This window comes from Drosophila santomea, unplaced genomic scaffold (genome assembly GCF_016746245.2).
Source record: "Drosophila santomea strain STO CAGO 1482 unplaced genomic scaffold, Prin_Dsan_1.1 Segkk85_quiver_pilon_scaf, whole genome shotgun sequence".
NCBI lineage: Eukaryota > Metazoa > Arthropoda > Insecta > Diptera > Drosophilidae > Drosophila > Drosophila santomea.
Window position 1 is genome coordinate 705,105 of NW_025319021.1, and position 17,738 is coordinate 722,842.

The 17,738-nt window shown below is 36.2% G+C and overlaps 2 protein-coding genes across 3 annotated transcripts; both read left to right on the top strand.

Moving 5' to 3' along the window:
- Window positions 1-1,850: 1,850 nt before the first annotated feature.
- Window positions 1,851-3,050, top strand: LOC120457863. The gene is made up of 5 exons (XM_039645381.2): window positions 1,851-2,128; window positions 2,184-2,249; window positions 2,314-2,663; window positions 2,732-2,885; window positions 2,950-3,050. The coding sequence occupies exons 3-5, from the start codon at window positions 2,328-2,330 to the stop codon at window positions 3,048-3,050; spliced, it is 591 nt and encodes a 196-aa protein (XP_039501315.1). The 5' UTR covers window positions 1,851-2,128; window positions 2,184-2,249; window positions 2,314-2,327.
- A 10,692-nt stretch (window positions 3,051-13,742) lies between these two features.
- Window positions 13,743-17,481, top strand: LOC120457849. Of its 2 annotated transcripts, XM_039645368.2 has the most exons (6): window positions 13,743-13,995; window positions 16,406-16,517; window positions 16,573-16,640; window positions 16,705-17,054; window positions 17,122-17,275; window positions 17,340-17,481. In XM_039645368.2, exons 2-6 carry the CDS (start codon window positions 16,501-16,503, stop codon window positions 17,438-17,440), a joined length of 690 nt encoding a protein of 229 aa, XP_039501302.1. In that variant the 5' UTR covers window positions 13,743-13,995; window positions 16,406-16,500; the 3' UTR covers window positions 17,441-17,481. The 2 variants fall into 2 exon arrangements, with proteins under 2 accessions (XP_039501302.1, XP_039501304.1); XM_039645370.2 differs by lacking the exon at window positions 16,406-16,517 and having other exon boundaries at window positions 13,744-13,995.
- Window positions 17,482-17,738: the final 257 nt, after the last annotated feature.

The following is a 17,738-nucleotide window of genomic DNA, read 5'->3' on the forward strand; positions in this document are numbered from 1 at the left end:
GCTCTATTTTTATTTTGGCATACAAATAGAGTAGCATAAACATTTTAATTTTGATTAATCGCGCGAAAAAATCCACAAAAAAAAGCCACTCACAATATAAATATTTGTTGAAAAAATCGCGCGAAAAATAAAGTCTTATTAAAATTGCGTCGAATAAAAATATTGTTTACAAAATATTGCGCTTAAGGAAATAAGCAATTCAGCCAAAATATGGTTTTGAACGCAACATTTTTAAAACAATATTTTTATTTGACGCAATTTTATTTTTTAGTTGCTTTTTGCTGTGGACTTCTTCGGTGGTAATTATTATTATTTATTGATGATTATTTTATGATAAAGCTAATAATAAATAAAATAATATAAAAAATAATAAATACATAAAAATAATAAATAAATAACACTTAATTAAATACGTTAAAATAAAGTAATTCTTTTGTCCTCATTAAAATTAGCAAAGGAAGAAAATGGTTGGCTCTAGATATATTAATAAATTAGCAGCTAAGGAAAGGGAAAATATTATGAGGCGAAGTGCTCTAGAAAGGCCCAATCAAATCGAAAGCGAGGGTATAGGTGAAGTAGCAGGGCCTAGCACAACAGTAAATAGGGAATAGGGAATCGGAGCCACTTATGGGGGAAGATGAGATAGGAGCTAGTAATTTTGATGTAGGTAGCTTAGATTCACATGTTCGTGATAGCTCTGACTTAAATACACAGATAAACATGTGCCATAGAACTTATTGAGATTTTAAATGCTCATAAGTTAAAAATTAAGCCCTTTTATAAATTTAATTGTTTTGATAAACCCGATATAAGTAAAGTAGCGGGCGGCTCCTATTTACATTTACATTTACATTTAGCAAAACAATTAAATAAACTATCAGTGTTTCCCCAATTGCCGGACGTACTGATCATCGATATGCTATATGTTTGTGATGCTCCTGCTCGAGCATTTATTACTGGCACGCCTGGACATACGTCTAGCCATGGTTGCAGCAAATGTACCCAGGTAGGACGAAAAGTAGATTCTGTATTGACATTTAGCACTGAACGTGGTGAATTGATTACGGATGAAAACTTTAGGCAAAGGACATATCGTAACCACCATAAAGTAGAATATTTAACTGTTCAGTCCGCTTTAGAAAAACTTGAATTGGGTGTCATGCGAAAATTTTTAAAAAGAATAGTGGAAAATAAAATAGATCAAGAATATAGGGTTTCCAAACCAAGGAAACAGCTAATATCCCAATGTTTGCTATCGACGAAGAGCTGCGTACCGCAAGAGTTTGCTCGAAAACCAAGAACATTGGATGAATGGCCGCATTGGAAAGCCACAGAGTTTAGACAATTTTCGTTATACACTGGTATTGTAGCTCTTAAAGATACAATTAATGATGACCAGTATTACTCATTCCTTTTGCTGCACTGTGCTTACAGGCTGCTTTCCTCTCACTTGCAACGAGAGTCAAACATAAATAATGCCCAGCAAATGTTGGATTTATTTGTGAACAATTTTCCAATTATTTATGGAGAAAGTAGTGTTTCATACAATGTTCACGGCTTACTTCATGTAAAATATTACAACAAATTTATAGGAAGATTGTTGAGAATAGTGGGATTCGAGTGGACAATGATCCCGTAAATTTAGAAGGTAGTGTTTTGAAGTTGAAGGGATGTACGCTTTGGAATAAAAGGCCAGATAGTTATTGTTATGTACTAGAACACATCCCGATTTAAGTAGATTCTTTTGAACAGGATACAGAAGGTATTTTTATTATAGGTAGGAGATTTTTAGACATTCGTAGCTTTTATAATGCGCCTGTATCCTCTTTGGCTCTAGGTATTTGCTTAGCAAGTGGGAATATGGCACTCGATTTAGAAAGATTTAAGGTTACTAATATGGTTAGGAAAGCGGTAGCGATGCCATATAAGAGCGAAATAGTGCCAGTTCAATATATACATTTTTCGTAGGGTTTACATTCTCCCTTTGTTAATTTTATTTAAATTTTATTTTGCAGGTGTTTAGTCCGTAGGCGTATTTTTCAATATGAATCGGGCAAACCTTAAACGACGGCGTTTTAGGTATCTTTAGAAGATTCACCTGCCTCGGTTCGATGACCGAAAAAAAAACGTATTTAATTAAAGTATAACAAGAAAAACATAAAATACAATATCATTTTTTATAGTTCTTTTAAGATGTCTGAAGAGCTGACAACTAGCCAAAAACACCCAATTTGTTTTCTCCCTTGAGGGTAAGAGAACCATATAAAATCTTATTGCAGTCATTTTTATATCAGTACTATTTCTATTTAATAGAGGATGATCTTGTGATGGAAACCCGGCCACCACCGACAATTAACGACCAATTGGCCGAGATCTGCCAAATAATTCGTTCTTTGGAGACGGTGTTGGAGGCCAACACGAAGAAGCTGGCGAAGACGGCCGAGATCAGCCAAAGAGTTCGGTCATTGGAGACGGTGTTGGAGGTCAACACGAAGCAGCTGGCGGAGACCACAAACCAGGTTGCGAGGATGACGGCCTTGTTGGAGATTTTCGTGAAGGGGAAGGCGAAGAATGTGGCTGTGGAAGTGGCGTTCCCAGACACATCGGAGGAAGACCTGGTGGCTTTAGATCAGAACATAAGCTCAGGGTCCCAAGAACGCCACGTTAGTAAAGTATATATGGTCTAAGTGATCGTAAAATTCATTCTGTGTTTTTATTTTTTTTTTTTCAGATGGAAGCAATAACAAAAATTTTAAAGAGCAACCATTTGTCCAAAGCAATAAAGGGCGTTTTGTCAGAAACGCTCTTGTGCGCCTACAACATAGACGGCCTAAACGGGAAAAAGTCTTTAAAAAAATTTCCCAAATTCTTTTCCGTTCTGATTGGTATGTATATTTGTTATTTTGCTATAATCTAATAATATTATTATTAAATTACTTTTCGTTACAGAAAGCATAAGCACATTAGAAGGCCAGCAGCCAGCAGAGAAGGCCTTGGCCCACGCACTGGCATGTGTAAAAAATAATGCTAACAAAAAAGGAAAAAATTAGTAGAATAATAGAAAAAATAAATTTTTTAATTTTTTGAGAGATTTTTCTGGACTTACAGGTATATTCCTTGGGAATTCCTCAGGAATACCTCGGGAAAACCCTCGGGAATTCGTCCAGAAATTCCAGTTGAATTCGTCCAGGAATACCTCGGGAATTCGTCCAGCAATTCCTGAGGAATTCGTCCAAGAATTCCTGAGGAATTCGTCCAGGAATTCCTCGGAAAAATCCTCGGGAATTCGTCCAGGAATTCCTGAGGAATTCGTCCAAGAATACCGGAGGAATTCGTCTAGGAATTTCTGAGGAATTCCTGGGGAAAACCCCTTGCTTATTTTTCGATATTCCCGAGGAATAACTGAGGAATTTCCAAGGAATTCCTTGGGAAAATCCTCGGGAATTACTCGGGAATTCCTAGTGAAAACCCCTTACTTATTTTTCGATATTCCCGAGGAATACCTGAGGAATTTCAGAGGATTTATTCGGGAATTTCGAATTCCTCGCCACGAACGCCTGTTGTATGGAAATTCCTCCCAGATTTGTATGGAGACTTCCCCGAGGATTCCTCTAGGAGTCCTGGGAACTCCCTAGGGATTCGTTAGGGAATCCTTAGGGACTGGTACTGAAGTGAATAGAGTTGTCTTGCTTGTGTGAGTAAAAACGTGTGCTAGAAGAAATCAATTTTGATCTAAGAAACAAATTTGATTAATGTTTTGGTCAAAGTACCTCTCATTGCCTTCTAAAATTTCAGAAAATGACACAGAGTATTCTTGCTGCTGTATTTCTTTTTTTCAATGCAAGGCTGATATATAATCGAATCGAACTCTATTGGCAACATCACATCATCATCTGATTCGCAATTAGAGTTTTGGGAAAATTTAAAAAAGTGTAACGATATAAGCTTGGCAAATATTATATTAAATTCATTACCTGAAGGATTTCTGCAGTTACCACCTTTTGCTCGAACGCAAGCAAATATATTTTCAAGGGGATCCTGGTTAACTCCACTTGTTAAAAAGAAAAAGTGGTCTATGTGGTCCTTAAATATATCTTTGATGAGTCCAAATATAGCTTCAGTAGTTTGGATCAAGCCATCAAGACAATATATATTATTCCCGTGATATTTTACGCTCTTTAGGTATTCCTGCATTTCCTTCAGTTTATGCCAAACAGTATTGTTTACTTGAAGTGCGCATTTCATGGGGTTTATAAAATAAATTTAAATTTAAAATAATTTAACTGAATCTTATTTGCATTTTTTTAAGAACGCTATAGTCGAGTTCCCCGACTATCTAATACCCGTTACTCAGCTAGTGGAAGTGCGAAAGAGAGTCTTCAACCCTGACAGTTTTTGGCGGTTTGTGGGCGTGGCAACAAGTTAGAAATCGATAGAAATTTACAAGTCCAAAACAAAAATAAAAAAATATCAAAACATTTTTAAAAAGTGAGGTCGACAAACTTGCGCTGCGTCTATTACTCTGGAGTCTGTATGCTTATTCTCAACTTTCTAGCTTTTGTAGTTCCTGAGATCACAGCGTTCATACGGACGGACAGCCAGACGGACCGACGGACATGGTCATATCAACTCGGCTATTGGTCCTGATCAAGAATATATATACTTCATATGGTCGGAAACGCTTTTTTCTGCCTGTTACATACTTTTCAACGAATCTAGTATACCCTTTTACTCTACGAGTAACGGGTAAAATATTAAGATGGAGGATACAATTAATGGAATACGATTTCGACATAATATATAAAAAAGGCTCACAGAACGTTATAGCGGATGCGCTTAGTAGAATTGATCATGAGGTACACACAAACGAAGTAGTAGCAACGGACATCACAACGAATACAATAACTAACATACAGATACCTATAACAGAAAACCCGATAAATGATTTTACTTTACAAATAGTATTGCAGAGAGGACAGACAACGGAACAGAAAATAATAATACCTTTCAAAAATAAACTAAGAAAATACTTGAGGGAAACAACATTTACAAAAGAGAATGTAGAACGCATATTAAAAGCAACACTTAAACCAAAAAAGATTTATGCAATTTTTACAACAGATGATACTTCTAAAATAGTACAAGAAGTTTATGCACAAAATTTTCCACAAGATAAAACTTTCACACTTGTTAGATCACTCGAGCTGCTGCCAGAAGAAAAGGATAAAGCTAATCAGGAAGAAATATTAATAAAGACCACCAGAAGAGAAATCATAGGGGTATAGATGAATCGTATTTACATTAAAAAAGATAAATATATTTTCCTAATATGAAAAGCATAATAGGCAACGTTATTAATAACTGCGAAATATGTCTTAGGCTAAAATACGATAGACAGCCGCCAAAAATAACCTATCAAACTCTGGAAACTTCAAGTGCTCCACTTAAAATAGTACATATGGATATATATACAATCAGTGGGAAGTATAACTTAACGCTAATAGATAAATTTTCAAAATTTGCTTGGGCTTATGTAGTAACTAATAGAAATTCGATATGCATTATAAAAGCTTTTAAAAATTTGGGGAATTATTTGGAATTCCTAAAAAACTGGCATATGACCAAGGTCCGGAATTTGGGAAGTATTCAAAAAGTTTTGTTGCCAATACAATATTAAATTACATGTCACCTCGTTTCAACAGTCTTCTAGTAACTCACCTGTAGAGAGATCAGAAACCATGATAACTTCATAACTATGAACTTTTCCATGGTTAAACCCACACTTTTAATAACTCTGTGAAATTTAATGGAAAGCATGATTGTTTAAATCAGTTAAATATATTTCGAGAAAAATTATACCCAAAAGTAAAACGTAAGTTAGAAGAGACAGTATACAAGAGAATTATGAAATTAAATGAGAATAGAACGGATGAAATAGAAATAGAGGAAGGGGACAAGATCTTTAGAAAAGAAAACAGAAGAAATAAGATTACACCTCGTTTCACATGGTACATGGACCTACATTTAAAACAAGCAGAGGTCAAAAGATACACAAGTCTAAAATCAGAAAGACTACAAAGAAACAAGTAGATAACTAAAGGTCTCGGCTTTCTCTCTTACTTTTTTTAGATTCGTGCTAGTTTCGGCACAATTGATATCGATCTAAGATATTAATGAGTCCACTAATCCCATCGCCAAAATAGAATTAGGAGAATGTATAAAAATATTAAACATATAATAGACCTACAGGAATATGAAAGCTGTGTAGAACAATTTAGTAGTACACTAAATTTGATACAGCAAGATGAAACGCTCATTGACGCAGCCTATATCCTAGAGGGTAAGATAGCCCAATTGCGGGAAAAGATAGAAATACTAGCACCCTCGGGAAAACAAAAACGGGGCTTAGTTAACGGAGTTAGGAAGTATCGTAAAATCAATAACCGGTAATATGGACGCCAATGATGGCCAAGAGATAAAAGAAAAAAAAAACACATTAAAAGAAAAACAAGAGAGAACGCTATAGTCGAGTTCCCCGACTATCTGATACCCGTTACTCAGCTAGTGTAAGAGCGAAGGACAGTTTTTGGCGGTTTGTGGGCGTTAGAGTGGGCGTGGCCAAAAGTTTTTTGGCAAATCGATAGAAATTTACAAGACCAATACAAAAATGAAAAATATTAAAACATTTTCAAAAATGTGGGCGTGGCAGTTTTGGGCGGTTTGTGGGCGTTAGAGTGGGCGTGGCAACCTAAATCGACAAACTTGCGCTGCGTCTATGTCCCTGGAGTCTGTATACTCAATCTCAACTTTCTAGCTTTTGTAGTTCCTGAGATCTCGACGTTCATACGGACAGACGGACAGACGGACAGACGGACAGACGGACAGACAGACGGACGGACAGACGGACATGTCCAGATCGACTCGGCTACTGATCCTGATCAAGAATATATATACTTTATATGGTCGGAAACTCTTCCTTCTGCCTGTTACATACTTTTCAACGAATCTAGTATACCCTTTTACTCTACGAGTAACGGGTATAAAAAAGAAACTTAACGAATGCGTTACTAGATCCAGAAGCATTTATAAATGAGATACAAATAAGATTCCAAGATATAGCAAAAAGTATTAACCAAGAGCAAGCTATGATAGGTCGATTTTTAGAAACATCTCAAAATAAAATTTTTAAAGAACTATCGAAAGAACAGGACCAAATTAATAAATTACAATACATTAATAGAATAATATATAATATAGATCGGCTTGTAAATCATTTAAATGATTTATCAGAGCGTATAATAATGGCTAAAATAAAAATAATACCTAAGCTAATACTAGATCCAAAAGAGATCACAAAAATTTAAGAGATCATAAGAAAACAAAATATTACTATCGAATCAAAACAAGAGATATACAAATTTATTAAACTAAATACATATAATACACAAGATAAAATAATATTTGAAATTAAGATACCTATATTCGAAAAACAAAATTATAAAATGGCTAGAACTATACCATTACCACTCAACAAAACATTTTTTATAATAGCGCCTAAGCTTATAGCATACAACGATTATAAAATTGTACACCTTTCGAACAAATGCCAACAAACTGCCAACAAATCCATTTGCGACATAGAAAGCATTAAAACACTTCCAACAAACAAATCATGTATTCAGAATCTACTAAAGAATACAGGCATGGTCACAGATATATTTGAACTAGAAAAGGGATACATCTTCATCTTTAATGCGAAGGAAACTAAAGTAAAAACACAAGAAGGCAATGACCCCTGCATAAACGGATCGGTGATAATAACTTATGGAAATGCTACAATAGAAGTAAATGGACTGGAGTATGATAACACTAAAGAAAGTATATTAGAACATCCACAGATAATTATGCCACCTACAAGAGGAATTTCAAGAAACAACACGGTGGAAACACTGACACTGCAAAGACTACATCTAGAAGCAATAGACACACATAAGAGGGTAATCATCGCAAGTAACACAACAACACAGCACACAACAACACAGAACATCATGTACCCATGGTCGCGCTGGACATTCCGTCACTATGGCCATCGCTTCAATCGGTACCACGCCTACACTCCCCACCGAAACCCCCTCGATCGTTCCAAGTTCACTAACATGTTATAGAACCGGGAAACATTGTAGCTAATAAGCGAATGTCGCAACTGCAGACACATCCGCTTAGAAGCTAAATCAGGAAGAATATGACTATGTCAAAGCATTGCAGGTTGGCTGGCTGCAAAATTATAACGTAAACCAATTATGCTAGCTAAGATATATATATAAGACAAAGACATTTTTCAGCATTCAACTCACTTTTTATTCATTATTGCTAACGAACGGACGTCTATTGTCCAGACATATTTTATATACTTAAAATAAAACAAAAGAGAACGCTATAGTCTAGTTCCCCGACTATCTGATACCCGTTACTTAGCTAGTGGAAGGGAGAAGGAGAGTCTTAAAGTTTTTGGCGGTTTGTAGGCGTTATAGTGGGCGTGGCAGAAAGTTTTTTGGCTAATCGATAGAAATTTACATGACCAATACAAAAATGAAAAAATATCAAAAAAATTTTCAAAAGTGTGAGCGTAGCTGCTTTGGGCGGTTTGTGGGCGTTAGAGTGGGTGTGGCAAAAAGTTTTTTGGTAAATTGATAGAAACTTACAAGACTAATACAAAAATGAAAAAATATCAAAACATTTTTCAAAAGTTTTGGGCGGTTTGTGGGCGTTAGAGTGGGCGTGGCAACATGAATCGACAAACATGCGCTGCGTCTATGTTTCTGGAGTATGTATGCTTAATCTCAACTTTCTTGCTTTTGTAGTTCCGGAGATCACAGCGTTCATACGGACGGACAGCCAGACGGACAGACGGACATGGTCATATCGACTCGGCTATTGGTCCTGATCAAGAATATATATACTTTATATGGTCGGAAACGCTTCCTTCTGCCTGTTACATACTTTTCAACGAATCTAGTATACCCTTTTACTCTACAAGTAACGGGTATAAATATCACAAACGAAATAAACTGCTATATAATTAAAGAAAACAATTGGAAAATGACTAGAGAAGCGATACATAACTGGATTTTGCAACTATCTACGTCATCTGGGCCACGATTGACAGAACCAAAAGGACTCTCGCTCTGATGGTGACTCCCGCCGCCGGTCTAACTATCTATTTTACGTATACACACTAGAGGTCTGCACGAGTGCACTCAAAATTTTCGGTTTTTTGAGTACTCACAAGCCTAACTCGCAATTCGACGTGCCGAAACGGTTTCAAATGAGTAAATTGCGCATTGGTTACCGTTGTTTTCGTTGTATGCGAAATGAGTGAAATTCAATCGAAAGCGGAATGAATAGAATAAGTGTGAATGAATTAAAATAATTTAACAATTCTGATACTATAAACAAAATTATGTTTCTGCATTCAGTAATTGATTAATCCATGTCTTTCTATTTTTCTATGTCTTGTATTAAAAAGCAAGACAAAAACGAAAAAACAAATACGCAATAAATTTGATGTCGCCATCGCGGCGCACGGTTATTCCGAGTACTCGTTCGCGAGTACACATTTGTGCATTGCTTCTCCGTTCGAATATAGTAAATTTTTTAACTCATGGCTTGACTATTTTTCACTCAGTCAGTCAGAACTTTGAGTAAGAGTACCAAATGCTGCTTTGACTGTATTCATGCAGACCTCTCCCTTCAGTACCAAAATTCCTTGCCCGTATTTTTCCTCGCCAGAGTTCGAAAAACAAAAACAAATCTCACAGGCTTTTTCTAGCAAAGTTTCAAACAGCGTTTAAAAAACTGCCGTAAGTTTCATTTCACATGATTTTGCTTCTGCTTCTGCTTCTGAAAAATCAGAAGTCGCAGTCAAAGCATAAGTAAAAATCCCGCAGCGACGAATATCAAAAATCAGCAGCAGTCGCCGTTTTTCGTTTTTTCGCTCGCTGCTGCAGCTACCGACGACTTTCGGAAGTCGTCGGCAGTCGCAGCAGCATAAGTCGGTGCCTTCGACTGTTTGCTGCTTTTGATTTTTGTTGCTATTGCTGCTGACCAACAGTCGCAGCAGCAGAAGTCGGCGCCTTCGACTGTTTGCTGCTTCTGATTTTCGTTGCTATTGCTGCTGACCAACAGTCGCAGCAGCGCACTATGGGGCGAACGACCACTTTTAGTGGAATTAATTAATAACTCGAGAACGAAGCAACATATTTAAGTTCTGTTTTTTTAATTATGTTCATGATACAAATAGTAATATAATTGAGGAAAAATGGGCGTGGTTTTGCCTTCAAACAAAAAAAATCAACACAAATTTTTTTTCAGTGTACAGAAAAAAATTTTTTGATCTAAAAAATTTAAAATATAATCTTAAAATAAACCAATAAAGTAAAAAATGGGGGTTGCATACCTTGTTTTTAAAAAATATCGAAGTTTTTATTCTTGCTTCACAGCTTTTTTTTCCTAAAAAATAGCATAAACTAATGTATCCCAAAAAACCTGAAATTTAAGGAACTAAAATTTTATTGTAATAAATATATTTATGTATCATTGTTCATCGTCATCGCCTTCGTTTTCCAGCACCATATTCCAGGAATATCCCAATATATTTTCAGGAAGGTCATCGTCGTCCAATTTTTCGGTGCTCTTAAATTCACAAGACAGTTATCCTGTTACTTCATCCGGTAGGCAAAGACGTTTTTGTACTCTTCTTTTGAGGCTTTCTGATTATATGATTGGATCTGATGTATCCATTGCTCTCTGGAAAACATCAGTAAAATTATCCTTTCGGCTAATTTTCCTTGCGTGGTGTAGGCGATCGGATTTATAAAGCTTATTCCTTGATTCAGCACCCTCTTCTCCAAAGTAAGCCAAGGATACACGCCGATTATAATTTCCGCGGTTGCGTAGCAGAAGTTTTTAAATTTGACAACATTAATAGGCAACTGACACGAGAGACAAATTAATATTGTCCTCAGATTGGAAATAAGTTGAAGATTTATTCCAGTTATGTCCGAAAATTGTTTTGGGTCACTAAATGCACGACGAGCGGTATTTCCGTCATTTGTGCTGCCAAATCCGCCAACTTTGGGTTGATCAACTTTCAGTGACAACTGCTTCCAAAACATGGCTTGAACATGTGCTTTTCTCGCAGCGACTAATCTTTTGTCATCCTGATTATAAATTTTCCATTTTTGTACCTGTAATTTATAGCCAGCGTGCAAAACGAATTCAAACAACCGAATCCAGCTGTGCAGGGGACTTAATCCATATTTTAAATTAGTCATAACTGGTTAAAACTGTTCACATTTAAAGTTTTTGTTGTTTAAAAAATCCTTTGGCTTAGCTCCACAAATTGGGCAAGCTTGAGATGATTTTGTTCCTGTCAATGCGTTGAGCCTTTGTACCATCGATAACGGTCAAATATAATCGAAATTTGATGTACAGGATTTTTCCGTTATTCATGAGAATTTTGCATGACTTCAAATTCTGTATTTCTTTTTTCAATGAATTATTTTCCTGAAGTATCACATCTGTTGACTCCTTCATGAAAGCTAATTTCAAAGGACGACAATATCGAATTGATTGTGGTGTCCTATTATTCCACAATATGTTACTGGATGCATCCACAATTCTTAATGTCGTTACCGTCGTAGCGAAAAGACGAATCGCTGTTAATGGGTTGCTCAGACGAGTATCCTTGCTTGTAGCTAGACTGTCCAGAACTACCATCAATCCCGTAGCTTAAAATGAGATCTGCAGATAGGAAATCCGTGCCTTGATTTTGCATTGCGCTTAAAATAACCTCATTTTGTAAGGATGCAATTCGAGATGCAGTGTGGTCTAGAAGATTTTGTAGAGGTACTTCGGCTTTTGTTTCAGAAACTTTTATGTCTCTCGGCCGGCAATCTTTTTTTCGACCCGCTACCTCTAAATATGAGGGAAAAACATTGTTTTTTGTTTGGTCCCTTATTGCACAATACTGCTGTTTTGTCAGACCCTGGTCCAAAAGCAGAGCTAAAGCCTCATCAGCAGACACTTTTGTTGTGTTGGCCGCTGGCTGTCTTAAAAAAACGCGTATAGCTTTTGCTTTTCCTGGACATATGGCTAACAACTTTAAAATATAGGCAAGGTCAGGCTGCGCCTGCTTTCGAGCAGTAGCACTTGCTACTTGAATTAGGAATTGTACATTTTCTGACCTTTTTACCACATCTGCAACTTCCTTTCTTTGAGTACTTTTTTTTTTGGATATATATGGTAATCCAGGCCGTCCAACAGCTCTTGAACCTTTCGTTACAACAACGGATGTCTTCGTTTAAATTGTGTTAGGTTCCATTTGGAATTTCGCCAAAACTCAGAAATTTTCCAGCTTAAGATGTTGCTTTTATCTATTAGACATTTTTGTCGTGCTCAGAACAAGATCCACGAATCAAAACTCTTAAACAATTAAAAATGGCGTTTTTTTTCCAGTACTCGTCGTCTCTGCTTTCCATTTCTCAAACAACTCGCTGTTTTTCACTTTGAGGTAAGTCCCTTAAAAGTTAAATTTTGGAGAAAGTGTGCAAAAGTGTGCATTTATACTTATAGCATATACTAAGAATTGATAACTCTACAACATATAACAGGTTTTAGAGCCGGAGAGAGCCGGACTCACTTTGTTGCTCTATTTAAAAATTAGAATACACTACAAAAGTTGTGTTTTATTAGGGTTAGAACTTACAGAAGATTATTGGGACACCACAATTAATTTCAACATTTGACGATCACAAACACATATTACAAACCACAAGGATTGGATTTCATGTTATAAGTAACAATTTTTATATTTGTTTATGCACTTTTTGTCACTTCAAAGTTGAAAGATTTTTCAGCGATTAACAAAAATTCGGTTATCGGTGTGGCAGCGCAAACGAAACAGCTGACTAAACAGCTGTTCACTGAACAGTGGCGCCCTCTTTTAAAATTTCAAGTACGCAACATGATAGATTGATGTTTTTTGAATACATTTTAAAAAATGGGTTTATTCCACTAAAAGTGGTCGTTCGCCCCATAGTGCAGCGTAAGTCGGTGCTTTCGACTGTTTGCTGCTTCTGATTTTTGCTGCCGAGCAGCATAAGGCGACAGGCGCATGAGGCGACAAATTCATTCAGTAGCCGCGACTTTTATTTAATTACGAATGACTAAATTTTTTGGAAATTACTTATTGCGTACTTCTTGTACTTTTTTATTTTTAATAATATTTTTATTATTAGTCGTCGGTAGCTGCAGCAGCGAGCGAAAAAACGAAAAACGGCGACTGCTGCTGATTTTTGATATTCGTCGCTGCGGGATTTTTACTTATGCTTTGACTGCGACTTCTGATTTTTCAGAAGCAGAAGCAGAAGCAATTGTTCGCTTTCTGATATCGCTCGCAGCAGAAGCAGTGAAAAGCAAAAATATTGCGACTTCTGCTAATTCGACTGCAGCTTTTCAAACACTGGTTTCAAACACCAAAGTCAAGCCAAATTCTGTCGTGGCTCTGCCGCTGCCTCTGCCCGCAGTTCATATTTGTTGGTTTTTTTTCGAAGTAGTGACCGAAAATGAGAGTGAGAGATGAGAGGAGACAAAATCAGAGTCGAGAAAAAACGCAATGTATAGACTTCTGAATATTTGGTGGGATATTGGTGGGATATTTAATTTATATTTGTTGATTTAAGGATTTTACATTTTGTAAGAAATTAAACTGTCGCTATAGGCAACGTCAATGCGTCCGTTTTTAATTATTTATCTATGTAATTCTAATTACACGGGATCATTATGGTCGGAAATACCCTGGCGCGTGCCTGTCAGAATTTTCGGTTTCGTTTTCCGTCACCCCTTTTCTTTTGCATTTGCAATTAATTGTGAAAGTGACACGTCGTGTTTGTGAAAAAATTCAATTTATTTTCAACAAAATAAAATATAAATCCGGTAAGTAAAGTGATTCGTGTTGATAAGTTAGCATAGCTAATTGCATTCCAAAGTGCATGATTTTGCGAAAAGTACATAATATCTTAAGCGCAAGAAATGTGAAGTGCTAAAAGAATGTGCACAGAAAAAAAACTATGGAATGCAATTGTTATGTTAATTTTATATTCATTATAAAATATACCACGCCCAAGTCGAAATTAAAGTTTAAAATGGGCCGCACTATTTTTTTAAAGATAAGTTTTCATGCGCCTCTATTTTTATTTTGGCATACAAATAGAGTAGCATAAAAATTTTAATTTTGATTAATCGCGCGAAAAAATCCACAACTAAAAGCCAATCACAATATAAATATTTGTTGAAAAAATCGCTTTTTGCTGTGGACTTCTTCGGTGGTAATTATTATTATTTATTGATGATTATTTTATGATAAAGCTAATAATAAATAAATAATATAAAAAATAATAAATACATAAAAATAATAAATAAATAACACTTAATTAAATACGTTAAAATAAAGTAATTCTTTTGTCCTCATTAAAATTAGCAAAGGAAGAAAATGGTTGGCTCTAGATATATTAATAAATTAGCAGCTAAGGAAAGGAAAAATATTATGAGGCGAAGTGCTCTAGAAAGGCCCAATCAAATCGAAAGCGAGGGTATAGGTGAAGTAGCAGGGCCTAGCACAACAGTAAATAGGGAATAGGGAATCGGAGCCACTTATGGGGGAAGATGAGATAAGAGCTAGTAATTTTGATGTAGGTAGCTTAGATTCACATGTTCGTGATAGCTCTGACTTAAATACACAGATAAAAAATTGGTATTTAAAGCATAAGCCAACACGAACATGTGCCATAGAACTTATTGAGATTTTAAATGCTCATTAGTTGAAAATTAAGCCCTTTTATAAATTTAATTGTTTTGATAAACCCGATATAAGTAAAGTAGCGGGCGGCTCCTATTTACATATCGGTTTAGCAAAACAATTAAATAAACTATCAGTGTTTCCCCAATTGCCGGACGTACTGATCATCGATATAAACATTGACGGACTTCCAATTTTTAAGAGTTCTAGAGCACAGTTATGGCCCATTCTTCTAAGAATAAATAATATCCATGGCCGCCCCGTATTGCCAATTGGAGTTTTTATAAGACGTAATAAGCCATTTATTTGCAAAGATTTTGTATCTAAATTTGTGTCCGAAACTTCCGAAATTATTAAAAACGGTTTGACAATCTCTAATAAAAAAATTGGTTTGGAAATTAGAGCCATAGTTTGTGATGCTCCTGCTCGAGCATTTATTACTGGCACGCCTGGACATACGTCTAGCCATGGTTGCAGCAAATGTACCCAGGTAGGACGAAAAGTAGATTCTGTATTGACATTTAGCACTGAACGTGGTGAATTGATTACGGATGAAAACTTTAGGTAAAGGACATATCGTAACCACCATAAAGTAGAATATTTAACTGTTCAGTCCGCTTTAGAAAAACTTGGGGTTCTAATGGTAACTCAAGTCCCTTTAGATTGCATACACCTTATTGAATTGGGTGTCATGCGAAAATTTTTAAAAAGAATAGTGGAAAATAAAATAGATCAAGAATATAGGGTTTCCAAACCAAGGAAACAGCTAATATCCCAATGTTTGCTATCGACGAAGAGCTGCGTCCCGCAAGAGTTTGCTCGAAAACCAAGAACATTGGATGAATTGCCGCATTGGAAAGCCACAGAGTTTAGACAATTTTCGTTATACACTGGTATTGTAGCTCTTAAAGATACAATTAATGATGACCAGTATTACTCATTCCTTTTGCTGCACTGTGCTTACAGGCTGCTTTCCTCTCACTTGCAACGAGAGTCAAACATAAATAATGCCCAGCAAATGTTGGATTTATTTGTGAACAATTTTCCAATTATTTATGGAGAAAGTAGTGTTTCATACAATGTTCACGGCTTACTTCATGTAAAATATTACAACAAATTTATAGGAAGATTGTTGAGAATAGTGGGATTCGAGTGGACAATGATCCCGTAAATTTAGAAGGTAGTGTTTTGAAGTTGAAGGGATGTACGCTTTGGAATAAAAGGCCAGATAGTTATTGTTATGTACTAGAACACATCCCGATTTAAGTAGATTCTTTTGAACAGGATACAGAAGGTATTTTTATTATAGGTAGGAGATTTTTAGACATTCGTAGCTTTTATAATGCGCCTGTATCCTCTTTGGCTCTAGGTATTTGCTTAGCAAGTGGGAATATGGCACTCGATTTAGAAAGATTTAAGGTTACTAATATGGTTAGGAAAGCGGTAGCGATGCCATATAAGAGCGAAATAGTGCCAGTTCAATATATACATTTTTCGTAGGGTTTACATTCTCCCTTTGTTAATTTTATTTAAATTTTATTTTGCAGGTGTTTAGTCCGTAGGCGTATTTTTCAATATGAATCGGGCAAACCTTAAACGACGGCGTTTTAGGTATCTTTAGAAGATTCACCTGCCTCGGTTCGATGACCGAAAAAAAAACGTATTTAATTAAAGTATAACAAGAAAAACATAAAATACAATATCATTTTTTATAGTTCTTTTAAGATGTCTGAAGAGCTGACAACTAGCCAAAAACTCACCCGATTTGTTTTCTCCCTTGAGGGTAAGAGAACCATATAAAATCTTATTGCAGTCATTTTTATATCAGTACTATTTCTATTTAATAGAGGATGATCTTGTGATGGAAACCCGGCCACCACCGACAATTAACGACCAATTGGCCGAGATCTGCCAAATAATTCGTTCTTTGGAGACGGTGTTGGAGGCCAACACGAAGAAGCTGGCGAAGACGGCCGAGATCAGCCAAAGAGTTCGGTCATTGGAGACGGTGTTGGAGGTCAACACGAAGCAGCTGGCGGAGACCACAAACCAGGTTGCGAGGATGACGGCCTTGTTGGAGATTTTCGTGAAGGGGAAGGCGAAGAATGTGGCTGTGGAAGTGGCGTTCCCAGACACATCGGAGGAAGACCTGGTGGCTTTAGATCAGAACATAAGCTCAGGGTCCCAAGAACGCTACGTTAGTAAAGTATATATGGTCTAAGTGATCGTAAAATTCATTCTGTGTTTTTATTTTTTTCTTTCAGATGGAAGCAATAACAAAAATTTTAAAGAGCAACCATTTGTCCAAAGCAATAAAGGGCGTTTTGTCAGAAACGCTCTTGTGCGCCTACAACATAGACGGCCTAAACGGGAAAAAGTCTTTAAAAAAATTTCCCAAATTCTTTTCCGTTCTGATTGGTATGTATATTTGTTATTTTGCTATAATCTAATAATATTATTATTAAATTACTTTTCGTTACAGAAAGCATAAGCACATTAGAAGGCCAGCAGCCAGCAGAGAAGGCCTTGGCCCACGCACTGGCATGTGTAAAAAATAATGCTAACAAAAAAGGAAAAAATTAGTAGAATAATAGAAAAAATAAAAGTTTAATTTACCATTTAAATAAATTTTTTAATTTTTTGAGAGATTTTTCTGGACTTACAGGTATATTCCTTGGGAATTCCTCAGGAATACCTCGGGAAAACCCTCGGGAATTCGTCCAGAAATTCCAGATGAATTCGTCCAGGAATACCTCGGGAATTCGTCCAGCAATTCCTGAGGAATTCGTCCAAGAATTCCTGAGGAATTCGTCCAGGAATTCCTCGGAAAAATCCTCGGGAATTCGTCCAGGAATTCCTGAGGAATTCGTCCAAGAATACC

Bases quoted from the DNA above. Each gene is read 5' to 3' on its own strand.
- LOC120457849 (XM_039645368.2), top strand. The intron at 17,055-17,121 runs GTTAGTAAAGTA...TTTTTCTTTCAG, and splicing joins CAGGGTCCCAAGAACGCTAC to ATGGAAGCAATAACAAAAAT. The intron at 17,276-17,339 runs GTATGTATATTT...TTTTCGTTACAG, and splicing joins ATTCTTTTCCGTTCTGATTG to AAAGCATAAGCACATTAGAA.
- LOC120457863 (XM_039645381.2), top strand. From the start codon at position 2,328: ATGGAAACCCGGCCACCACCGACAATTAACGACCAATTGGCCGAGATC. The intron at 2,664-2,731 runs GTTAGTAAAGTA...TTTTTTTTTCAG, and splicing joins CAGGGTCCCAAGAACGCCAC to ATGGAAGCAATAACAAAAAT. The intron at 2,886-2,949 runs GTATGTATATTT...TTTTCGTTACAG, and splicing joins ATTCTTTTCCGTTCTGATTG to AAAGCATAAGCACATTAGAA.